We start from the raw sequence: 27,349 nt of genomic DNA on the forward strand, positions 1-27,349 counted from the left end.
ACGGTAATGGGGTCTGCCCTGCCCCTAATACCAGTCAATAATCTCATTAATGACCTGGCATACAAGGTGCAGTAAAAAAATTCCAGATGACACTAAGAAGGCAACACAGCTGTTTGGAGGACAGCATAAGAATTTCAAATGCTTTTGAAAACTGTACATATATTAAAAAAAAAAAAAATCCACACCAAAAATCAGCAAAGTACTACACTTGCAGAAGAGGTAATACATGCAAAGAGCAACATGGGTAACAATTATGCTGTTGTAAACATTATGATAAACAGATTTCTCACAACAAGTTAGCTGTCAAACCAGAAATAACAACTGCTCCTGACCATGCGCAAATGTACTCACTCTTCAAAGAAAAACAGCAACACACAAGGACAGACTTAACGTCTGTATTCCAGAACTTAGTCCAAGCCTCAGACTGAACTACTTTTCTATTGAACACTGTCAGGCTATCCATGTTTGCTTTTTATACAGTATTAACAAAACTAACCAGGATTGTATACACTAATAATGTGCAGTAGGAAGTAACTAAGTTACTAAGTTAATTATTGTGCCTGTCTAGTACTTTAAAGGTACTAAGTGGTAGTCTGACAGAATTGAAATATATTTAATATTCTTAACTTCAAAACACACGGCTAATCATTTAAATGCAACAGTGCTGAGCTATTCAGTAAATAACAATGCCAGAGTGGTAGCAAGATACTAGCAAACTTCCGAAGGACTTTCAATTTGCGTTGCTTCAATAAATGGTTAGGGAGAACTAGGAAATTAAATTTTATGCAACGTATCACCTCTTGAAATCAAAATTTGAAAAGTTCAACGAAAGGTTATACTACAGTGCAACATTAGTTTCCTGCTTTGATCATTGATCCAAGGCTCTCACAGGATGCTGACAAAGATTGGTTGTGACCACACATATGCTTTAGCTTTCTCTGTTGAAGTGATACCAGCCAACGAGAGCTGCTTCCAAAACTAGCTCATGTTAGTCCTCCTTGTAATATATGATGCCTCTAACTAAGATTAACAATAATCTCAGGACAGCGAGTATCACTAACTACATTCATTCCCAAGGGGAAATGACTTCCTGTAATCAGTTCAATGGTTCCAAAAATCCACATTTTTTTCAGCTGGAACCTGAACCTGAACCCTTCTTTTTCTTTTTCCTTTGTGCCCCCTACTCCCCATGCATCACAGCACAATACCATTCACTTTGGCCTGCCACTTTCAAGGTCTTAAAACTGGCTTCCCAAATCCGTTGTATTCTACAAATCAATGGATTAAAACTGCTAGGTTTTCATCCATTATAGAGGTATCAACAGGAACGCAGAGATCTTATGGTCAAAGAAACTAATATTATTTAATCAGCCACAACAGCCGACTACATCTCTGTTCTCAGCCCATCAAAAATGCAAGGTAAAGCTTAAAACCCTTTCACTTTTTGAGAAATAAATAGTTTTTACCCTGTGTTTGCCATAGATTGAATGATATGGACAGTCAGATACTACAGCAAAGTCATTTCCATGTCCAACTATACCTACATTTTTAAGAGATTCCTCCCTTAAGTCATTCAATCTATCTCAAGTCCCTAATGAACTAGCAACTCCCCTGAAATAATTTTTGTTGCCCACATCTCACTTACAAAGATATATTTTATAGCTAAAATAATTCTCTTCTTCATAAAGCTGCTCCCCGAGTAAATCTACTCTTGATCACAAACAAACTCTACGTTGTCTTCAAAAAGGCCAAGTGTTTCTTGCACTTATGGAAGTGGCAGCCCCCATCACACCTAGAATCGCATTCATCTTTGAAGGAGTCAGCTGCTTCAGAACAAGTGCACAAGAAAAATTCAAAGTTGAAATAAAACCATGGATTAATATTTCAAATTAACTTTGAACTTAGCCAATTACTTTTGTCAGAATACTCATCCACAGCAGAACAAACACCCGTAAATATATAGTTACATAATTAAATCAAATACTAAGCCATTCTTCTTAACTACATATTGCTCAACCTCAAGAAGATCTCAATGAAAATAGTAATACCTTAACACAAGCAAATATTTTCAACTTTAAAAACATTTATTATTCAGTCCAAAAAGCAATATATCAACCCCACCTGAAACACTGGAAAGTGAAGCAGAAAGACTGAGGAATTTAGTTAAGGAATCTGCTAAAAAATACTAGACAGAACAGTAAAAATGTAGCTTACTTACAAAATAAAAGAGGGAAATTCCTAATTAGTTCAATGCTTTTAAGTATTTCATCACTTAGTCAAAACTGACTGCTACAAGTAAAACATTCAGGATGTATCTCACAATTTTGTTAAAGACAGAAAAATGTTTCCTGTGGAAGTCAAAGGTTAGAACATATTGTAAAGATCTCTGTACGAAGACTTTCTAAAAGGCTGTTTTTTACTTAAATGTTCTTATTATTTGCTTGATTTTATTATTTTTTTATCTCAGCTCTGCATAATTTCCGTGAACACCTAACAATGAAAATTGTTCTCAAAACAAAACACCTTCTCCAATATGGCAGTTGCATTCTGTTAGCATTAGATTACAACAGGCATACAGAAGATGTAGGTTTAAAATATGTAACAAACAATTTCCCTTAAATAAGAATCCAAGAAAATACACTTCTTACACATTTTGTGAAAAAAAACAAACAAACAAACAACAACCCTCATCAAGTGCCTAATGTTTGTACAAATGACATGAGATAAAATCTCAGTTTTGCATGCAATTGCATAGTCTTCACAGACAGACATGAGCTGTGCTCACACAATACGTTCTTACATGAGTAAAAGAAAAATTGCATATTGTTTTGGACAAAATCTTGGCTCAAATTAAGATAGTCAAATTAAGCAGGTGGGAAAGGAGCTCTGAAGAAAGAATAAACATTGGATACTCTTCATTTCCCCTGGCAGAGATTAAAACCAGAGGGATTTGTGTTCATTTAACTCCTTCCCCGTCTTCCTCCTCCTACCTTCCTGAATATACACATGCATGCACACATGCACATACATCATGCAAGATGGGTAAAGAAAGCATACTAGCCAGCCATGGGTTGTCTCCCATGGAAGTTACTGCTTCAATTGCACATATTCATGACATATGAAAACAATAACACAAAACATACCATTTAAGTAAGGCTCCTGTCATTAATTTCACTGTGACAGCAACATCTAAGTTAATTTTCTTAATTAGCTAGTAAATAATTCTATTTACAAGCATGTATACAGTATGATGTTACCATTAACTACAGGAGCACATAATAATGACTTTATTTAGGCTCTTTGATGCATGTGTCAACTAAAGACATTCAAGCACTTTACTAGCAAGCTAACATGTAGCACTTCTGCATGTAGAAAACTTCTAGAGGCGTATGGGACACTGCAGCCACGCATTTCAGAAACACTTGCAAGGCAGAGCAGAACACAGAATTATCAGGAAACTTGGTTTCCACAGCCATAGTGAGATATTGTGAATACAGGTATTTCCAACAAAGATGGTTCTGTGCATTCTCAAACTTCTTTCCTAATTCGTTCAACATGTCCTATGAAATCCTATCTCATCCTCCCTCCTGGCTGCTCATCCAGTCTCATGAACAGACTTCTCTAAACTATCTTAATACTCGCTCAGATGCTTGACAACAGTAGGATGTAATTCATGGCAATTCACCGACTCAGAAAGCTGCAAGCAGTTTCAAAAAGCCATCCACAACAGGACGGATGCCTCTCAAGGCAGGACCAACTTGCACATACATCATTTCCACACGATATCAACGTATTTCTGAAAAACCCTCCCTACACTAATTGCCAGCGAAGCATTCATCGGGTTTATTTGTTCTGTTAGAAAGGTTATACTCACATCTAATCAAAATCTCCCAGATATCTAAGTTCGTTAATTCTCCAGCATAGGCAGCAGAAATTTTTTGTTTCTTTCTTGGAGCAGTCCCTATGTAACAGAATAGTCTTTAGGTTCCTCCCAATCTTCTCATTTTTTAGGCTGATGGTACTACTCAATCTTTCATTGCATCTCATTTTCAAGACCTTGCATTGTTATCATTGTTCCAGAGCTGAGATTTATGTTACACATTTTGAAAGTCATCTATGTCCTGTTAATGTATCTTGTATAAAATGTTACTCACTTTTTGTTTTACCGCAATACTGTTAATTCACATGCACTGGCAATGTACTACAACCCTACACCTTTTTTTTTTTTCTTTTTTGGACAGCAGATTGTTCCTTGTGTTATATTTTTGCCTAATTCTACAAAAATCTGCATGAAGACTACAGTTCTCACTTTTCCCTAATAAAATTTCATCTAACACCTTTCTCAAATAATTTTTCCCTTCTGCAAGAAATGCTCCCAATTCCACTACACTTCCAGTACCTTGCAATCCAACATAACAGAAATTGAGGCCTAACTTGTTATTATCCAGGAGAATTCCACTCAATACATCTTTCAGTTTTAATAATGAACCCCTGGTAACTATTCTCCAAGGACAGCAGATTCTTTCAGACCAAGTTTTCCCAGTTCACTCATGAGATAATGTCAAAAAATAAGATCATCATCTGCTTCTTCTCTGCTTATATGGTCTGTTACCTTTTCTCATCAGAAACTGTGATTGCTTTGACATAATCTCTTCTTCATAAATATGTGTTTCATTTGCTTGTCTCCTTGTTATCTTCCCGGTACTTAAACATGGTCTGATTATTTGCGTAAGTATTTTGCTGTGAATTGTAGTTAAACTCAGCTCATAATTTCCTGGGTCTCTTTCTTCTACTTTAAAAACTTCATACTTCATTTGTCTACCACTGCTACCCTTCTCCTCCTCCATTTCTCAAAAAAAACTAAAGCAGCACTCTGATTTTTTTTCTGCCGGTCTTGTATGTACAAGAGAATGAAGCTCATAATGATCAGTCATTTTGAAAAAATTTAATGTGTTTGTGTTTTCCAAACTGCTCTTTCCCAATTTGATATAGACATTGTATCTTTTTATAAGTGGTATTAATCCCACTAGTCACTAGCCATCAATCCTTTCGGTGAGGACTCACAGATGCAAGAAAGATGTTACTTTTTCAGCTTTTTTTTTTTTTTTATGTAAGTGGTATTAATCCCACCAGTCACTAGCCATCGATCCTTTTGGTGGAGACTCACAGATGCAAGAAAGATGTTACTTTTTCAGCACTATCACTTGACAATTATCTCATTCCATTAATCTGCAGATCAATCCTTTCCTTAATTGTCTCCTTATTATGAATATAGTTATAGAATGATTTCATGTTACTTATGTCTCTTGCTAGTTGCATGACATTCTTGAGTTAGCCTCTGATTCTCTTTACATCACACTGTTCCACCCTTCCTTCCATTAAAAACACCAATTCTGATATTACTCATCATATTTGAGGTCAACAACGCTTTCCCACCACTGCCAGCATCCTGCTCTCCTTTGTTCTCCTCCCCAGTTCAAAATATTCCTCAGATCCCAGACTAAATTTGTTTACCTCATTCCTTCCTTCAGTGCCTACCTGCCAAAACCTTTCCTTGGAACTTCCATGTGCTCCTGCCTTAGCTTCTTGACCCACTTCATTCTAGGTCTCTTTCTACACAATGACTAATTTACCAAATTAATTTATCTTCTATTCCCATCTACTTCTTGTTCACTGGCCAGTTCCCAGGCCCAGCGCCCCTGTTAGGACAGGTTCAATACCATGCTAAATTCTGTGTTTCGGCTTGGTATCCTCAGACACTTGGCTTCCCGTAGCCCTTTGTTTCTCTACACTTATACAGTCTTTCTGGAGGCTGCTTCCAGATCTCCCTCTCAGCATTTTATCCCCTGTTTATTCCTCTTGATAAGACTAGGTTTTGCCCTTCCTGCACCTAAATTAGCACAGCCGGCTCCTCCTGTTTGTCACAGTCAAACAAGGAAATAGGCCACTGCAGAAATTGCCAAAAAATGAGATTGGATGCCTAAAGCCAAAATGACATAAAGTAATAGGAATATAACTGCAACATTCTTATCTGAGCAGGGCAGAAGCATGAACGGAGTATTCATGAAACTTAGTGGTTAAAAATCTGTACCAGCTTCTACTGACTTTTCAAAGGCTTTAAACTTGTGCAGATGAGCAGACAGTGAAAACCCTACCTGTAGCACAAAGGCCAATTTTGCCATATTTCAGTCTTGGGGCTAAAAATGTTTGCTGAAGTTTTACAAAAGCATTCACTGAAAGATTCTAACAGAAGTAAAAACATATGTCATCTCCCTTGCATCTTTTCCCAAATGGTAGGATAGCTCCTAAACTTCTTCCTCCCCTTTTTCATAATGTGCGGTCTTATGATCACAGCTACGATAAAGGCAGATGCCATATAAAACACGTTAACACCTTTCAGGAAAGTTTTTACCTTGATGTCTGATGTGTCACGCTGACTATTGCGCCAGGCTCTTGAAATAGATGAAAAAGTTCTATCTGCATGATCAAACTTCCCACCTTGTAGATTTAGGAAAAGTGTTGTAAAGGGTTCCTAAATACACACAAAAAGATTAATTAAAAACAGCAATGTATTTCTTTAGGAATTTTAGGGGGGAAAAGGGGATTTATTATTCTTTTGGGGTTTAGTTATTAATGATGCTACTCTTCTGGCAGACACATGATTAATTGCAAAGGCTTAATTTATTATCCAAGAAGGAGAAATACAAACTGATGCTTATTTTTTCAATAAATGCTTTTTATTCCTACTCCATGCATAAATATTTAGATAAAGAAAAGCAAATAAAAACAAACAAAAAAAATTACAGGCTGGAGGAAAAGCTACAGTCAGCTGTGACACAAGTTGCTCTTGAAAACACAAGAAAGCTCAGTATTTCTATCTTAGATATTTTTTAAACTGGCATGTAACAAAAATAATACATGCATTTTATTTTGTTCAAGGTAATCTATTAATTATAAAGGGTAGGAGTTAATACCGATAGCTTTACAGTTGTTATTGTTTAGTATGTAATTTATGATTTAGAAAAGAAAAATGTTTGAAAGATTTAAAAGCCTCCTCTTAGTTAAAGAACACTTAAGCACATATTAGTGGATAATTGCTTGAAATTAGCTAAGCACTATAAATTACTTCAAGGATTTATGTATGCTTGTACATTCTAACAAGCTTTAATTAATGATGTGCTGCTAATGCTTTCCCAAAGAAATTACTTTCTAGGAGATAAATCACCTTTCAATTTTATAGAAAAATGCATTGTTTAACCAATGTATTATCAATTTGTAGCATCTCAAAAGTTACTTCCATATAAATTTGCAGCAGAGTTCTAAAAATTAATTATTTACATCACAGAATTTCATGATCATCAGAAACCAACTCATTTACAATCACTAGGAAGTGAAAATTAAATACATTCACAAAGAACCACAAATGTTCAATACATGGTGTCCACTCAGAAAACATGCAAGGAATTAACTATGTTTAAAGTAGCATAAGAACGTACACTAAAAAGCAAATTTTATGGAGAAAAAGCTTTACTGATTTGAAAAGGCTGTACCATAAAAATTAAAACCTTCTTCTTGAACTTTGGAATACATCTATTCTATGCTACTGATTACAATTACTATAAGATTTCAGTACTCTCCTGTGCCATTGAGTTCTATTCATTCCTAGCTGTTTGTTACTTGCATTATCATTTAAAGGAAAAGCATTTTTGAAAGATATACTTACAATTCTTAATAACCATGTGAGCGCAAAACTTGCAGTTGAATAATGTGTGCCATAGTGAAATTTTGGAACCTGATCATCTTCCCACGATTCATATCTCTCAGCAAAGAATGCTGCTCTCTTTGGATTCAAAGCTCCGATAGGCTACAAGGTTTGTAAAAATAAATACATTAAGTAAATAAAGATAACATGACCCATTATCACATCATATTCCCTTTGCTTTTTTTGGTAACCAGAATTAATGGCATGCATGGAAAAAGCTGGATCTGATGTTTTGCAAAAGCAGATGCTGGATTCTCTAAGCACCTGAACATACCTGTGTGTTGCAAACCAGGACTCCATGCACACACATACAGCTGATTGGAAAAAAGTCTATTCTGCATTCATTTCAGCTTAATTTCTATTTACTGCTGATTAAAGTAACCAGCTAAAAAACACTTCTCAGTGAAATGCCTCGGACAAAGAGTTGCTGATTTGTGTGCCTGTGGTTGCATCTGCATGTTGAATATACTATGAAGCAAATGGGAAGCAGCAATGATAAACATCTTTGGATATTGGGGGGGGGGTGGGGGGTGGGGTGGGGTGGAGAATAGTGACCGATAGTGTGGAAGAATATTAACAGCGCACTTGGAATTTTGATATTACCATTCTTGTTTCTCTTCTGTCTACACACTTATCCCAAGACAAGTTTTACATAATGGCTAAAACTTAAAGCTTTGAAATGCATAGATGAAATAGCAGTATTTCTACATAAGAACATCGATATAAAAGAAACAAATAACACATGTATGACTAAAAAAGTCTATCACACTTTCACCAACAATGTTATTCTTTGTTCAGTGCTTACCTATGACATAAACACCCAGGGATTTATTTCAGTGTAAGAAATACAATATTTTGATATCTATACTTGTGGTTTTCTTTAGCAGACTTTTACAGAAAGGATTTGGAAAAAAGTATAAGGCATACAAAATCACTGAGAAATCCAAAAGCTAATTTAGTCATTCCACGTGTAAAATGTTTTAAGAGGTCTAAAATATCTTTGCATATACATGCAGAATATATATGCAATACCACTTGGTATACATATTGAGCATACTGTATATATGTTATTAATGTAAATGACACTCATCTGTACAGACAGTGGATGCAGTCAAGTATAACTGAAGAATAAATACGTAAAAAATATTTTCTTCTTTCTGTTCTGCAAGAATAAGTATAAGTAAGAACACACTACAAGGTAAGCAAAAGCTTGAAAAGTCCTTGAACAAAAGTATCGGTAACCAAGTTGCTAATACAAGCACAGTTCAAGTGAAAAACTATGTCTGCTATTCTGATTATCAGTATTCAAATAACTGCTGCTTTGCAGCTCACATGAATTTGGCATACAAGCTTCAAAGTACTTTCTCTTCTAGGATAGATTAGATCTATGAATGACCTAAGATCTAATCTTACTTTTTTACTTAGAGCAGCTTTCACATTGCAGTAGGATAAAGAAAACATCTTAGGTTAATTACTATTTTTGCAGTTCACTAATTTGAAATATGACCTTTTAAAAGAAGTGGTTCCTGTATAAAAGGATTTTTATCTGATTTAGCAAATTTATTCCAGGGAAGAATGAAACTGACTCCAAGAAATCTCTTTTGTTGCAAGAACCACTTTGGAATCTCCATCTGTACTGATTTTCCCTAAAGACTCAGCTATGCTTGAGGGAAGAAAGAAGAAAGAAGGTCACTGGTAGACAAATTATATAAATTAAAAATAGAAACAGTGTTGTGCTGTGTGATTCTGTAACATTTTATGTATTCTCTTTATCTGCCCCTATTTTTATTACTCTCCAAATGAGTATAGCTCAAATCAATAGTTATAGAATTACATTCCTTGAATATAAAGCTACACCCAATTAGAATTGATTTCATTCTTTTTTAAAAAAAATAAAAAGGTATCATGCAGAGATCCATACAGCCAGAATCCACAGTATTGATTTTGGCTGTTATTGTTACAGTTGGTTTCTGAAGCCTGCAACAGGACAACTATCAAGACATGTCACATTTATTTGCAAGCAAATAAAAAAAGTCCCCAAATGAAAGAAAGCTTAGGGGAAAAAAAAAGAACCGTGGAGCTGTGCACTGACAATGATACACTATCAGCTTACTCAGAGAAGTTACAGTGGGAATACACACATTGAATTATACATTACACGAATGCACTGATTTATTGTGGTAATAACATCCACCTCATTAAAAGATTCTGCTTTGCTGCAGTTGGAGGGCTACATATTGTTTACTGCTATAAATTAACGGCAGCACACAGAAGACTGTAGAACCCTTCTAACAATAGATCTGTAATGACAGTGCTGTATATCACAGCTTCCCCAGCAGCTTCATAATAAAATGGAGACAATGTATTGGGCTAATACATTCTACCAGGCAGGCCCATATTTTTCTGACAACTGCTTCTAAGGATGAGGTGATTCTAGTGTGTTGCACTGCACTGCCAACAGTTAACTAAGCTCGTGCCACAGAAAAAGCACATACAAGGAATATCTAAATACCCTCCGACTTTTAATTTAGTAAACAAATCAAGTGACATTTTGTAATTATTTCATATTTCAAAATTAACAGGGAATCAGGATTACATACTGGATTCCCTCCCTGTGGGTAAATGTCAAGGGAAAAAGAGTAACTCCGAACTAAGCCCTGCTAGATGTAGCTATGAGACCACAAATTTATACTACTCGATATGATTTCCCTATGGCTACAGACCACTATGGAAGAACAAACTGGGAAGCTTCCATATCCAGAAATTCCAGAATATATTTTCTTTGCAGTAACTCTTTCCAGAGAGAAAAATTAGGTATTAATTCACCAATTAAAAATACCGGGGGGGGGGGGGGGGGGGGGGCGGGGAAGAAAAGTAGAGATAGTAAAATTCTAACATGCAAAAAGAATGGATGAGACTACAGGAGTCAAGATGAAAAAAGAAATTGCTTATGGCTACTAAGTTTTCAAACTGTATTGAAAAATGAATAATGCATATGGTTTTCAAGTCAGAGTTCATTTGAAAAAGGGTCCAAACTGGAGGAAGAACTGGAGGAAGGATTTTTTTAATTTTCTCTTTTCCACAAGCATGATCACCTGGGGTTTGATCCGAAGCGGTTGTAGTAACAACATGTCCTACTAATATGAAAGCCAGAAGCTATTCTTAAAAAAATCTAACTCATTTGATACTACTTTTTCAAGTGCTCTCAAATCTAGGAGTACTTCAAAATAACTAAACCTCACATTTTGACCAACAACTGAATATAGTAAATTGCAGCCTATGGGCCAAGCTTGCTTACTTTCCTTGAGACACAACAAAGAAAAATGGTCTGTTGAAAAATAACTGAGAAAACACACTGACATTTACCATCTACTGCTGTTAAATATGTCCAGGCACTATGATGCGCAGTTCTATTTGTTGGTTCCTGATCTTAATCCGTGCCAGACACTGGAACAGTGGCCCAGCTGGCCTCCACTTTCGGAAGAGGCCCTGGTGCATCCATCGGAAGAAAGGAGAATGCCCGCTGCTTCTCTGCGTAGGGCAGAACCTCTCCCGGATTCTGTTGCTCATGTTATAGAATACATACCTTCTGGAAAATTGCTAATGACCTAACATAAGCAGACCAAAGTCTTATAAAGAAAGAATTATGGTCTGTTTATTTATCTCACACATTTAAGAAGAAAAAGAGGTGCTTTTTATTTGTATTTAATGTTTTCTCATTTTTAAAGTAGTGTTACTACAAATACACAGCCATAGCCTGTTCTTACCCACGCTGCCTTTTGTTACTGGCTTCTAGACAAGCTTCTGTTAGTAAAAACAGCATCTTCACTTTTACTGTCTGCTACCCATTGTAATACTGGGAAAAGTTTTAAACTCATTAATATTTAAAATCCAGGAGAGACTGGAGCACTATGGCAGTAAATTGCATTAACTACTGCAAACAGTAAGTGATCAAGATGCCATGTTTTTTTCTTCACTGTTAACAGTTACCTCTTCTGGGGAAGATGGCAATTTGAACAATTACTACTGGAAATCAGGAGATCTGTGTGAGTGCCTCAGTTCTGAAAAGTAGGCAGTTCCAGAAACAGTCCATGCTGACCAGTGAAAACGGGAAAATTTAAAAACGAATGAAAAAATTACTTCTTGAAATTTGTATTTCAAAACTTCTTCACCATGAAAAAATTAAAAAAGGAAAGAAAAAAGACAAGAAGAAAAAAATGGGGAAAAAAGAAAAAATGCTTTTCCTTATGATTTCTTATACTTCACATCCAATCAGGTATTTGGATTGCTGTGAATACAATTGTCTATATCATTGAATTATGTTTTGTAGCATCCTTGCCAAGTATGATGATTTTTTTTCGTACGTTCTATTTTCAAGATGACTATCTGGTTTGCATTACTGATATTTTTCATATATTCATTGAGCTTAAAGGACCAGGGGGACCATTAGGTCATCTCATCAAGCCTTGTGTTTGCATGACAAGCCATTAAATACCTTTCCATTACATGATTTCGAGCCCAACTGTTTATACTTGATTATAGCATGAGCTGTATTTGGCCAATCTGCTTTCCAGAAAGGCATCTGACTCTTGAGTACATGGACGAACTGCTATTTTTCTTGGAAGCTTTTTCTACTGATAATTGTGGTCCTCATCCAAAAAAAAACCACCATACTTCAGTTCCACTAAGAATTTACTAGTGTATTCCCAAAGAAATCTTATAATGCTTCTCTCTGACATATCACAGCCTCTGCTTATCCAGTATTTTCTGTATACAAAGATACTTACAGACTAAATTAGACATTGTAACAAACAAAAAAAAAATGAGCTCTTCAGGTCTTCCATTGTAAGGCATCTCTTTCAGCCTTCAGATTTCTCTGCAGCCTGCTCACTCATCAAAGTATTCTAATATATAGATATCTGAAATGTGTTCAGTGTGTCCCAGTGTTAAGCCTTCTCGTTGTCGTAAATACACCAATTGCTGTATACTGCGCTGCAATCTAACCACAACTGCATTTTTAGATGACTATTTGTTTAGTTTATGTATTACCAACATATAATTAACTCCCAGAACACGCCAATACTTGTAATATTGTCAGTGGGATTTCCTGATCATCTAAGTAAAACTTCTTTTTCCCAGACAGAGGTATAAAGACAAGACACAAGGGTTTAATTATACCAAAACTTTAATAACTCAGGTCAACTGGGAAATATCTGGGAATAAACTCCTAGAATGTAGATGACTCCTCTCATCTGTCATTTCTGTGTTGGAGATCAGTCACAAAATGCCATACCCCTCCCTGAACCTATTCTCACTCACTGCTAGAACTCACCATCCTTCTCCTCCAACAACCAAGTACTGCTTTCTTAAAAATTAGGTCCTGCAACTCTCCCATCTTCTTTAGAGGGCATCTTAACCTTAATCCGTATCTAACACAAATCCACTGAACAACTGTATCCCAGAGAAAAAAAAACACAATTATCTGCTGAACTGTTTGAACTGCTCTCAGTGATCAACTAAACTGGTCCTTGGGCTGCTCCAGGAAAGATTTAAAAAATGGAACCAATCTACTAAAGGAGAAAAACAATCCTTACTAATTCATTCCCAAAACTGATGGTTTCACAGCAGATGCCCAAATCCTACATCAAAGACTAGGCTAGGAGCGAGGAACTATGAATTCCGATGGCAAAATTTGGCTGAAGCCAAAAGGGACAGAACTTGACAAAACATTTGTATTCTTCCCCAGTGACTATTTAGGTCAGGGGTCCTCAAACTTTTTAAACAGGGGGCCGGCACGCAGATGAAGCGGCAGGCAGTCATCTGCGGCTGCTTGGTTCCCCCCCAACCCCCGGCGGGGGGGGGGGGAGGAGTGTCTGTAAATACGGGGGGCTGGATTGAGGACCCTGGGGGGCCGTATCTGGCCCACGGGCCATAGTTTGAGGACCCCTGGTTTAGGAGATATGAGATAATTTCTGCTCCAATTCTAAACTGATTAACTGCATTTTACTATTAATTGTAAATCATATTTTCGTCCCTTATAACACTTAGTTTTTGAGAACTTCAAAACAAGCAGCTACTTGAACCTAATGTGGTTTCTTAGGGAATGAGGAATCCTATGGTCAAACATTTTTTGTATACACAATGTTGAAACTGCAATAATTATGAGCATTCGTGAGTTTACTGATTTTGACATCAAGATGTGAAATCAGAAAAATTCATATAGCTGTGATGCCTTCTTTTCCAGTCACTAAGTCAAGACACATCTCTGGTGAATTCGTTGAATAGGCATTCTCTGGATATTTGTTAATGTTGCATCTAGGCAAGCTTCTTCACCTTTACTATTGGCAGGTCATTATGCTTGTAGTTATAACTGTAATCCATTATTCTGAATATAGGTATTTTAAATAATTATGACAACTGAAAATTTGTAGGGAGAAGGGAAACAAATGAAATAATAATGTAAAGCAAGTTCTGTCCCTTTTAGCTTTTAGACCTAGAACTAAAACAATTTTCAAGTATAGATAAGAGTTGCAAGCAAGCAACACTTCATATGGTCCACAGAGAAAAAAAAAAAAAGCCATAATTACACTAGTCACAAAGCAAAGAAATTATACTTTCTCATATAATTTGCTAGACACATTGCATCAGGGAGCAAGGCAGAAGAAATATAAATATGTGTTTAAAAAAAAAAGGGAAAGAAAAAACAACTACACAGCTAGCCCATCAGCGGCCACTAAACATTACTGTCTAAATTATTTCTGCAGTTCACAAAGTAGTTAAACTGGTTGCCAAACCTGGGAGGTTATCTGAAGGGAAGGATGATGCTTTACATGCCCTCTTTTCTTTTTTTACTGGGCTCCTGCTACTGGATGTTCACAGAGGCATGACATTGACCTACATGAGCTTCTGGACTGACTCCTCTCTTAGGACTTCACATTAAATGACTCAGCATCTTCACACACACACGAGCTGCTGCACATGATACAATAAAAGCCAGTCGGGAGCACTCCAGTACAACAAACCTGCAGTTACTTTTACATGCAAATGATTTCTTTCATTAGATAGATCTTTTTATTTACACTAGTGAAGAAGCGCAAATATAAGTGGCTACCAGCCACCGCATTTAATACTTGCATACACAGCTTAGGGTGCAGGCAGCTATTTCCCAGCAGCTCCTTTAACTAAGTGACAAGTATAACCAGCTGACTGCGATCAGCATTTTTATCAAATGTAGGATCCCTGGGCATTTCCTGATGCACTGCATATGGGATGAAATTCTATAATCCTCAATGTTTTCCAAGATAAATTTAATATAATCTGTACATACTAAAACCACTGAGCTTTTTTATGTAAACATGCTTTTTAAAATACTTGTCAGTCCTTAGAAGCTTTCTTTGAGAAGACCCTATTTACCAGAAATCGTGTCATGAAATTTACCAGATCACATTATGCTATAAAAAAAAAAAATAATTAAAAGCTCTATTTTCTATTCTAGGCAAACTAAGAACTCAATAAAGGGCTGGAATAAAACCAGATAATATCTGTGTGATGCAAATTAAATTAAAAGTATTTGTACATACAGTTTATTATTAGCATTTTTTTAAAAAGCTCACACAAGAAGAGTCAGAAAAAAGTGATCTACAGGTGGTCTAATAACTAGAATGTCTGAACGTATCAATATAAAAAATATTTAGTGGTGCAAAACACAGAAGATTCCCAAAGTCTGTGGTTCAAAAATGGATCATAAACTAATCTTATGCATAAAAAATGAAGAAAAACTATGTTTAGCCATATTAGCGATGCTTTAGCAATACAGTAGTGACAGGATACAACTCAGGTCACCTAAAATCTTGGAAGAAACTGAATTTAAAGGAAAAATCTCCATACCTTCATATTGCTAACCACAGTATCAAATGCTCTTACAACCATCTGTAGCAGGTTCAAAACAATGCACTGCTGAACTGCAAACTTGCAAACTAAGCACGCATACGCTTTTACATAAGGTTTAATCAATTGTTCAGCACAACTGAATGTGTCACACACTGCGTGTCTGAGGTATGACTGCACCTCACCACTGCTGGGAAGGCGAACTGAAGAGACCTGTTCTATGTTGTTCCCTTCCAAAAGGTCAGGGAGAAAGGAAGCTGCATGTCACTGGGAATCATGAGGAGAAATCAAGCTGCTTGCAGGCAGTGGGGAGGGCATGGCATTGTAGTTGCCTTGCTTGGAAAATAACCCTGCCAGCCAAAAGCAACCATTTGCACACTCTATCCATGACATAATCTGTCAAGTGAAAGAAATCCCCGCAACATGACTTACTAAAAAAAAAAATAATAATCCTTTTATGGATTTCAAGAAACGGGATTTAGTGAGAAGCCACATGCACTTGGAAGCATTGCAGGAGATGAAAACATTCTCTCTGCCTTCCCTTCACAGACCATGCTCCTCTGCCACCCCGTCGTACAAGCCACTGTCGCAGCAAACAGCAGCCATTATACCTAAACACCAGATCTATAGAAGACAATCAGACCTAAACCCATAATCTTTTTTGGCTTGTACTAACAGCACAGGACCTGAAGTTAAAAGCTGATGCAGACTTGCATTTTCTGCAGATTAAACGCTGTCAGGGCACACAAAAAATATGTTATTGCGTACCAGATGAAAGCACCAAGCCCTACAAAAAAAAGCAACAGCAGGCTACAAAGATGTACTTGGGAAAGTATAAAGAAGTATTTTACTGTAATCTGTAATGTTTCATAGCACTATTACCATCACATTATATCGATCTTGAATGTAAATAGTCAGCTAAGAGCCCATCAATGTGTATTTTTTCACACATGCATTGCTTCACTCCTAAGGTGAATTCATCCAACATTTTATTACCCATCTCATAACATCTCCTGATTAGTCAGCCATCATCTTCAATACCACCAACAGATTAGTATCATCAGAAAGTTTCATCAGCTCCCTTTTCATCTTTTTTTTTTTTTTTTTCAGATTACTATATATGCTGAACAGTATAAAGTACAGAAAAGACCTTTGGACTGCTAGTGACAACCCCACTTTGCAAACTAAACTTGTGTTTCTCATACTGAGGCAGTTTCAAGTGATTGGCTGGATATTATATGTAAATTATCTTTTCTTAATCTCATTAGACTATTCAACTCAAACTTTTAGGACCATACCATCTTCTCCTAGTGATCTTTTCCCATTTATTTTCCTTCATTTGATCCACACTTTCATCTGCTGATATTTGAGCTTGAGACAGACCATCTGACGTGTCCATCAAAGTCAGTCTACAGTCTAAGAACCACCTTAAACTCCTCCTTAAACAAATACTATAATTATTACTTCACCAATCTCTGATTTTCTCTGACCAGTATATTTATACCTGGATTATCCTTTGACCCCAGCAGGCTTCCTGCTCCTAGGAGTTTGATCAACTCAGTTTTAGACAGCTACAGTTAAGTGAGATAAATCCCATTCTCACTTCCAGGATGAGTGCAATCTTCAACTTAGCCACCAGCATGCTTGTTTGGAAATTTGAATTATACAGATGTGTGCTGCGGCAGCTCATAATCTTCTGGAGTTCAAATGCATGCATATAAAAAGGAAGAAAGACTGTGTCAAGAAAGTAACATTCACTTTAGATTAGGAAGACAGCAGCCTGTCTTCCTAATTCAAAATGTCTATGGTCCAAGACATGTGTGTGAAATTATTTTGATTGCTAGTACGTTTTATGACCAGACATGTGCCCCATGGTTTCTTGTGATTATTTAAAAGGTTATGAACCTCCCTCAGTTCATTTCCAATTAGATGACATATGTTCAGGGCACCTAAAATTGAAACAAGAGCAAAATGGACAATAACATCAGATAAAAACTAAGAGCAGCATTTTGAACATTCACTGTTAATTCCGAGTGACTGTTTTTCTTGTCTTGAGTATTTTCGCATTCGAAACAATACCTCTCCTTGAGGCAGGGAAAGATTATTGGGCTCATTACCAAAATGATTCTTATTGATCCTATAAACTTGACTTTTGCTCTAATACCTAAATAACTACAAAATAAGATTTCCTGAAAATAATTAAGTGATCCTAGAAACTCCTATATGCATCTGAACTGCAAAGAGTATGCTTCTTGTGACTTCAAAAAATAAGCCTCTGGTGGGGAAAGAACTGAACAGGGAAGAGAAAGGAAGACTGGCAGCAAGATGTACTCTATCATCCACTTACATGTTCTTTAGAGGAGATAGTCTGACACAGAGAAAAAACAATTAATGACAAGGAAAAAAACCCAAAGATATTGAAGGATGGTTATGAAACCGTAATAGAGCAGTAGAATATCCCAAATTAGTTTAAAAATTCTATCTGGACTAAGAGCAGGATTTCAGAAAGTATGTTTTGATAAATCGTCTCAGAGATGTATTTGGGTGATGTTTCAGTCTCAGCAGGTCTCTACAAATAGAGCTGTGGAGAAACAGGCAGCTAAAAATGCATGGAAATCACATGTTTATTCTGAAAAAGGTCCTGAGATGGGCGCTGCATGAAGCTCAAACCAACATCTCAGCAGAAGAATCTCCGCCTTCGAAAGCGAAACAAGTGGGTATCAAGCAGAGGTGGCAAGTAAAACCTGAAAAAGGTAGAACTGATTCAGACAGAGGGAACATCCCGGTGCCTCTAAGGCTGGTGTCTAGGTCAGGCTTGGCGATCACCTGTGCCTGCTCCGTGGCAGGGAGCCGCCTCACACGCGGCTCGGGCCCCGCCCGCGGGGGCGCCTGTCCATGGTGCTGAAGCGCGGCCGCCCCGGCCCGGCGGGCCCTGGCCATGGTGCTGCACCGCGGCGCGGCGAACCGCCCGGGGCAGCCACAGAGCCCCGGCACCGCGGGCAGCTCTGCCCCTGGCTCCGGCAGAGGTGCTACAGGAAACGATGCAACGGATTGACTCATCTGTCAGAAAAGATAATTGACCAATCTGATCATTTACGGAAGTCCCCACTGGAAGCTGTCTGAGAATCGCTGGCATTTGGGAGACTCACAAAATCACTTCCCCCCCTCACCTAGAACAGGGAGAAATTTACAGCATTACAGCACAACTTTTTTGTGGGAATGTAACAGACTACTCAGCGCTTTAGTTGGTATGATTTCTAATTCCACAATAGATTTTCTCATCCAAAGATCACAATGGTCCTAAAATTATAGCCCTGTCCTGGGATGTGAAGAGGAGAACTTCATACTGTTGCAGAGCTTTCTTCAAAGAAGGACTTTGCTTTTGAGTTATCATATCACAAGCAAGGAGACCAATCACAATTGCAATATCCCCCCCACTCATCCCTTTTCATTTCTCTCTTTAATGTTCAAAGAGGACAGATTAGGAAGAACAGGTCTCTGTTCTCTCAGCTAGATTTTGTTCTTTTATGGTTTTCTAAATGGTACCAAAACATGAATCCCCAAAAATCATGGTACTGCTCAGCGTATTGCTACCTGTTTGAATGTTTCGCTGCCCCTAAAAGTTTCTTTTAACATGATGATGTCAAATGTCTACATCTGTCAGTGCCTTTTGTACAAACAGGGATGGAGATCAAATGTACATCTACCACAAGGTGATAAACCAGGTTTGGATTAATTTCTCTCAACAACTTCCTATTCTGTATACAACTTAAGAGAGGATGGAATGTCCTTCTCCTAGATGAAGCATGTTGCATTTCACAAAGAAAGCATGATAAGTTATCTGACAATGGAGAGAATCTGCTAAATATACTTTATACTAAAAATATCAAAATCCATAAGACTGATAAATGAATAATGAAAAATGTGTCTCCTTTTCAGATATCACTGCTTCAGGCTGACCACAGACATTGGCTGGCCTTGATACCTCTACCATTTCTAGAGATGATGCAAAATTCTAGAATATACACCTGATCTTTTCTTAACTGCCAGGTATTCTGATACAAAGTCTGAAATATTTTATTTCCTGTACTGTCCTATTCTAAGCTGGAATGAACTGCCATGAAAGGAAAAATATTTGTACCTTATTTCTGAGCCTATCCTGTCAGGCTTTGCAATGCTTTTTAATTAAGTGGTATCTTTTGTCAGAGGTACAGATGACAAATTTACTCCTGAAATACCAGTGACAAGGCAACCAGGGCAGATGCTGAGCCCAGCAGTATCAAACATCGTAGGTTTCAGAACCTAAATTCCAGATGTAATTGCCTATCCGAGTAAGTCATTACCACTGCACCCACTACTGTTAGTTCAAACACTGTTCCTCTTGTGTTCTTTTAGGGACCAATTCTGGAACACGCTTTATATCTACAAGGACACTGTGTCCTTCCAGTGGGTTTATCAGTTTTAACTGGTAGCAACCTGGATTGATTTTGTGTTGGAGCACAAGCTGAATAAAACATAATTTTCATTTCCTACAAGAAAAGAACTGGTTCACAGAATCCCTGTACAAGTTTAAATGCCTCTCTAGACAAAAAGATTTCTTAAAAAAAAAAAATTGCAAAAGTATAATAGGTGCACAATGAAACATTTTTTACTTTCTATCTCTTTGGCGAGGGGTAACAAGAGATAGCTAAGCGCCCATCCCATTCTACTTCCTTACAGGGGAAAATACAAGCACTAGTTATACATGCAATGAATTTGTGCTCCTGAAATGGGCACCCTGCAACAGAATTCAGGCTGGCGTGCTGAAGAACAGTCAACAGTGAAGTTTACGTTACAACAACAAAACTAGTCTAATTTGTCATAGTAAAAGAGATCTATTACTTCTCTTCTGTCAAAGTGTATTTGACATCAGTGGCTCCCACATACCAATTAAACACTTCAGTTCACTGAAGGTGAGAGCTATTTGTTGCTTTTGTACACTTGACTGAAAAAGAAGTCATTACGTACATAACAGCCACTATAAAATCGATGATGATTTAGCAAATATTGCATGAAAATGATAAAAATGAGAATAAAAATATTATTATGTACACATGTAGCTACAGTGAAGACAAAAGAAGATTTAAGAACGGCATAATTTTCTTCTAGCAGTGTCAGTTTATGATCTTACAGAAATTTTGTGCCTTATGAAAGAAAAATTACCAACAGCTACTCACATACAGCAAGATCTTGTAACAAACTTTTAAGAGTATAAAATTGTGCTTTGATCTCAGTATTTTCCATGTGGTTTTACTTCTATTTTTTTCCTTATCCAAGTCCAGAAACACAACACAATTTATTGCTTCCACTGAATAAAGAAAAGGAAAAAAATGTGCTTCTGAATAACATAAGTAATGCAGAAAATGGGACACATTCTGGTGGGAAACAGTGTCTGTTGTATAAATAAAATATATACAGCTATAAATGTAATATGTAATACTCATTCCAAACCACAGTCACCTCTTAAGAAATAAACACTTGAGTCAAAGCAGGGTAACAGACTGGCAGTGCACTCCTGGCATTTGTCAGGAGCGTTCGTCAGGCTGACAGTAATATTAACCACAATCCATTTCAGTTGCTTTGGTTTATCATGGTGTGACTGATGTTCAAAACAATGCCATAAGAAGCTGCTTAAATAAAGTGTTGGTTTAACCTATACACTGTAATTCTTTAAATCTGTACTAACTGTGGACTTCTAGCTAATATATTAACAAAACTGTTATTCATATCTGACACTTCAGAATACCTAAACCTAACTAGCAATTTCTAACACACACACACACACACAGAAAAGAAAAACTGTTAATTTTTTGTTTTCTGAGGTACCAAAAAAAGTAAAATGTTGACCTGACATCCTTTCTGCCGGACCAAAATCAAAGTTTTCCTTTTCTTTGCACAGTGGGAGCACTAAATTGTAATGCATTTCTGGACATGGGTAAGGAAAAGAAATAAAGTAAGAAACTGTTTAAACCATGTAAAAAGTTAAATGAAATATGTTTAAATATTTTTAATACCTTTAGCAGTGCAAAAGCATAGACATGCTACAATAATAATTTGTGCTTATTTTGAAGCATTACGTCCAAGGTAACAGTACTAGAATGAAAATATCACAATGTAAGTGACATTCAAACACTTTCATAGCTGAATATTAGCAAATCTTTTCAGGTATTTGCCATTAATTCATCACCTGACATGAAGTTTAACATTTAAACTACAGAGAAATGCCTGAACAGTAACCAAAGCTTGAACTGCCATAATGGTATGCTGTAACAGACAGGTATGGCATCAAGGCTTCCATTGTGTGTATGGGAAGGACTGGCACTCAATCAGAACAGCAGTTACACTTTCAGAGATCAAGACACACTGTCTGATCAACAACATTTAGCAGAACATAAGGGAAAATGCATGGTAAATATACATATATGTATAAATATTCACTGTTCTTTAACAACCGGGGCGATTCTCTGCCAATCACCTGTTAAAGATTAAAAGCTGCCAAGAATGTCATGTTACAGGCTTAAAGAATTTTAACAGAACTCCTTCTACTCATAATACAGCATGACTCACATCTAATATTGTATTAATTGTCTCCTGTATTAGGTTCATAGCTTTCAAACATATGATTAAGAAGGTTAAGTATAGATAATAGATAAAACCTAATTAATGTCCACTCGGTAATGTCCCTAAGTAACGTCCTCTCTCAGCAACAGCAATGCAAAGATTCCCTCAGAACTTAAAGTATACTTAGTAATCCTCAAAGACTACTTTCACGAGCAGAGAAATCCATATAACCAGTCACTGTTAATAATAAAACGCACAGAAAAAGAACACGTTTGCTATCCAATTTCTTAACGGAGGTAAGAGTGGTACCTAACCTAAAATGAGGAAAAATTGCTCTGCACTGCACTTAGGTCTATTTCAGGGTGGAGGAAAAAAGACTAGGACTACAGTGCTGACAGAATTGAGTAATTTACAAATTAAACACGATTAAAAGGAGATGCCTCGGAAGGACAGCAGCTGGAGAATCCTTTTTTTCTGTCTTGAATTACTTTAGGAATGACATGATTGATATATGCAGAAGTGTCACTTAACAAAAGTTAATGGAAAATGAGGTTGCAAAACTCATGTCATAATCAAGTTATTAATGATTAATACATCTAATTTATGTACTAATTCAAGCTACACAAAGCTGATGTTACTCATAAGTTTTCAATTTTCACTTAAGTGTAATTCACAAGTGTAGTGTAACTTGGTGGTAGGTATTTTTAGTTTTAAGCTACCTTCAGACATTTTTTGGCCTGTGTATTATTAAGAAAGTATTTACTAAATTCCACAATAACAAATTATTTTAAATATAATTTACCTTCACAAGATTTGTTAAAGTGTAAAATACGTGTGGATTTATCCATGAATATGGATTTGTGTCAGTCAGACATTCTGAGAAAGCACAAATAATACTATTAGAAACTGTTACAATGACAGTACCTCAGTATCTCTCTGCTTTGGACTTAAAAAAATTATTCCTTTATTTTTATTTGTACGTATATACACACACACAAAAGGTATGATACAGTCTTCAAATACATATTCATGTATGTATTTATACACACATACATATCTGCATATATACATGTATATATATTTTATGACTATACTGTACCTTTTTTAAGGTCAAAATACTACATCTGTAGTAAAAAAAAATATTTGGAGATTTTCACAGACTTGTGTTTAGCTTAATCAATTGTGCACTGAAAACAAGAACTTTTAAGAATTGCCTTACTTCTTTGGGGATTTTTTTTTCTATCAAATTACCAATTTGTATGGAAGACTTGCAAAAAACAAGCTATAATCAGAATACCTTCTTCACCTTTTCAACTAATTAACTATATTGCTCTGTGTGCCAATCATTTCCCATAATAGTCAGCTTATAGAAAAGGATCCCGTTTGATGATCAGTGAACTTGGTCTTTCTAGACAAAATGAGAGGTTTCCACTGTGTAAAATGAAATATTCCTTTCTTGGAAAACACTGAAAAAGAATACCAAATTCTATACAGCTTGAAACAGGCTGTATAATATTGTATCTGCATACATTTGTTTGGGAAAGACTCTTAGAAAAACAAGGCTACTCTTGTAGTTGTTTGGAAAAGTTGTTAAAATTTGACAATGTCTGTCTGACAAAGGACAACCACACACACCTGAAGGACCATCAGAAGAAGTGGAAAAAATAATGTTTCTACTTACGGGAATAAGGGCAATGATTTAAAAGTAGTGAAATTATAATGGTATCACAGGCTTTGCTACTTAAAAAAGCACAATTTTCATCCAAAAAAAAAAAAAAATTATTTGGCTGATTTTTAATCTTTAGCTGCCTCAGCATTCCTAACTTCATTAAAATTTGAAATTAAATGTAACGCATATGTTCCAACTAAGAGCACCTTCCATTAACAAGTATTAAATTGATACAATCAGAAGCACTAAGAATACATCAATAATTCATTTTTCCACAATCTGATCCCTATTATCAGTCTAAGCATATAGAAATGAATCACTGTTACCGGTTGTGCATTTAACATTAATGTATCAAACACAGCAGAAAACATTAACCAGACTGAAAGCTACTGTGATAAATACTGCAGAGAAAAAAAGGTATCTCTGATGACAAATACCTTTGACAAATCTCTGAAATTGCTAGGAAGTGTAAGGTCCAACTCCTCTGATTCATAGTTGGTGATAACCCAAGGGAAGACAGGGTACTGATTTAAATCATTGTAAGTTCGACCTGACAAACAACAACAGAAAAAAACCACCATGAGTTAAAAGAGTTATATTTAACTAGAACACCAACCTCTAAAGATACAAAAAACATTACGAGCTCTTCAAAGTAACCATAATATATCTCAGATCTTTTATCATTTCAATATTCTACTCTGATTTATTGAAAAGGATAAAGAAAAAGTTCCAGTTGCTAGTATTTAATTTAAAACATTGCAGCCCGTTTCACTTTAATTGTGAACTTCTGCATATATTAAGAGTGACAGTTAAATCCATTCATTTTCTATACATTTCTCCTTTCCTTGTTTATGTCATCTTGTTTTCCGTTACTTTAACGTGAAACAGTTAAAAAAATGCAGAGCCAATGACTTTTGTTGATACTAAAAAAATAAAGCAATATTTTTTTACATACTGTATTGAATTCAATACATGAAAACAGATTGAAGCAGCTCAGGATTTTAGATTGAGAAATTATGCAAGTAAACTATCCTGGCTTCACTGGGAAAGAGTTCGTTTTCTTCTTCATAGCTGCCACAGTGCTGTGTTTTGGATTTGGTGTGAGAACTATGTTGATAAAATCGATGGTTTTAGTTGTTTCTGGGTAGTGTTTATACCAAGTCAAGGACTTTTCAGTTTCTCAGGCCCTGCCAGCAAGAGGGCTGGAGGGGCACAAGAAACTGGGAGGGGGCACAGCCAGGACAGCTGGCCTGAACTGGCCAAAGGGGTATTCCACGCCATGGGACATCATGCTGAGTGTATAAACTGCAGGGAGCTGGCTGGGGCCTTGGGATCGCGGCTCGGGGACTGGCTGGGCATCAGTCAGCAGGTCAGGTGGTGAGCACTTATATTGTACGTCACTTGTTTTAGTTTTTTTTCCCCCTTCCCTTTGGGTTTTATTCTTCTCCTCTTCCTGCTCCTGTTCACTAGTATTGTTGTAATTGTTATTATTATCATCATCCTCACTATTATTATTATCACCATCATCATCGTAATTTTATCGTCTTTCAATTATTAAATTGTTCTTATCTCAACCCTCCAGTTTTTTGCTTTTTCCCTTCCCTATTCTCCTCCCCATTCCACCGGAGGAAGGGGGTTTGTGAGTGAGCGGCTTTGTGGAACTTAGTTGCCAGCTAGGGTTAAACCACAATAGCATTTCATCAGGAGAATTCACTTTGAGGGGAATTCTCCCTTGACCATTGACCACCCATGGGTATGCCAACATTTACCAGAACAGAAAATCTGTTTTGGTTTCTCACACGCACCTTCAGGCATCTGTAAGATGAAAATAATATTCTTCCTTCCAGTAAAAACAAAATATTCAGTTAGAATAATCATATACCATACATACACACATACCCTGGTTTATAATTTTTAAATGCACAATTTTTACATGGATGCTGTCTCTTTTTATGACATTGCTGCAGAAACTCATTCATTCACATCACCTCCAATCAGTATGTCCTCAGATTTTTTCTAGCCTGGTCTTAAAAGTCTCAAATGACAGGTTTTTATTTCTTTCAAAGGAATATTATTTCACAACCCAATCTATCAGGTTGTCAGAAAAGGTTTTCTAAAACTCCACCTGAGTTTTTCTAGGGTTTTTTATACCTTCAGTATTTTTCCATCCTGGTTTGCAGAATGGTATAGCTAGATCCTTTCTGTCCCTAATCAGTTGGTTATGTTGCACATTATCTCTTATTCAGGACTAAGTCTACTTACATGACACTGTGATATCTACCTGTATTTGTTTCAAATTGAGAGCCATCCTAATAATCTTTTACCTCCCCATCCTGGGCAACTACATCTTCTCTTTTTCCAGAAGGGTATCTTTCTGTTCCTTTTAGCCTCAAATATCAAGTAGGTAAGAATTCACTTTATTTTTTTCAATGATATATTTAAGCTGAAAAGGATCATTCACTGGAGACACAGAAAACAGTGTCATGATTTGCCTCGTTCCAGCTCAGCAGTAAGGAGGCAAGGCAAGCAGATCTACCCCTACTTTTATAAAGCCTGCCAGCATCCTGGCATCTCTGACTTAATGACTGATTACAGAAACTAGCAAAACTGACCATTTGTATAAAATGTAATTAGTGTGAGCAGAGGCATTGGTTGTATCAATCATGTTAGCAAGAGCCAAGTCTGAAAGGGAATTAACAGACCTTTCAACACTGTCAATACCATCGGAAAAAGCTGAAAATTGAGAAGTTCTGTAAGTTGTTCCAAGAACAAAATACATTGGAAAATAAGAGAGGTCACCAGACCTAACAGCCTCCATTTGCTAAGCTGAAGTCAAGCTGGTTAGAAGCTAATAGGTTAAGATGGGTTGAACGAAATATAGCTTCACATTTACAGAATGAGGGGCTAGAGAAACAATACAGGGATAAGAATTAGGATTTGGGAGCAGATGAATGGTGTCCTGGCACAGCAGCACTGGTGATCCAGGCACTACATTCTTTTCTGAGACCAACCATACATCTTGCAACAGATGTATTTATTCACTCCAGGAATATCCTGCTCCCCAGCTGAGACTTCCCAGAGGGTTCCAGCCCTAAACTTGCTACATCAGTGGTATTTACGGAGGACAGTAATTTTGAAGACCAAAACTTAGAATACTAAGGGATAAAGAAGTTACTTTTCTGAGACTCTGCTAAATAGCAGACGGTCGGTGTAGAGCCTGTCCTCCTACAACAGTCAAGATATTCTGACTTTAAGAGATAAACTGCAGTTCAGTACAGCATTATAAATCGCATGCCTCTCTATTCTTACATAAACATAAAAATAATTACGAATAAATTACATTTAGGAGGATTTTGTGAAGACGTTCCTCAGCAAAAAATTGTATGTAGAAAAAGTTATTTATTAAAAGGACAACATCTAGTAGTGCCCCA

The 27,349-nt window shown here is 36.6% G+C and overlaps 1 protein-coding gene across 4 annotated transcripts in view; it reads right to left on the reverse strand.

The window, feature by feature from the left end:
* The window catches only part of LRBA (LPS responsive beige-like anchor protein), a 410,948-nt gene that overhangs the window by 105,647 nt on the left and 277,952 nt on the right, over nt 1-27,349 (reverse strand). For all 4 annotated transcript variants that reach the window (XM_055700881.1, XM_055700879.1, XM_055700880.1 and 1 more), the window contains 3 exons: nt 24,356-24,468; nt 7,724-7,864; nt 6,413-6,532 (listed from right to left, as the gene is read on the reverse strand). In XM_055700881.1, coding sequence (XP_055556856.1) covers nt 6,413-6,532; nt 7,724-7,864; nt 24,356-24,468 — 374 coding nt within the window. The remainder of the gene's footprint in view (nt 1-6,412; nt 6,533-7,723; nt 7,865-24,355; nt 24,469-27,349) is intronic.

This window comes from Falco cherrug, chromosome 1 (assembly GCF_023634085.1).
Source record: "Falco cherrug isolate bFalChe1 chromosome 1, bFalChe1.pri, whole genome shotgun sequence".
NCBI classification, from domain to species: Eukaryota; Metazoa; Chordata; class Aves; order Falconiformes; family Falconidae; genus Falco; species Falco cherrug.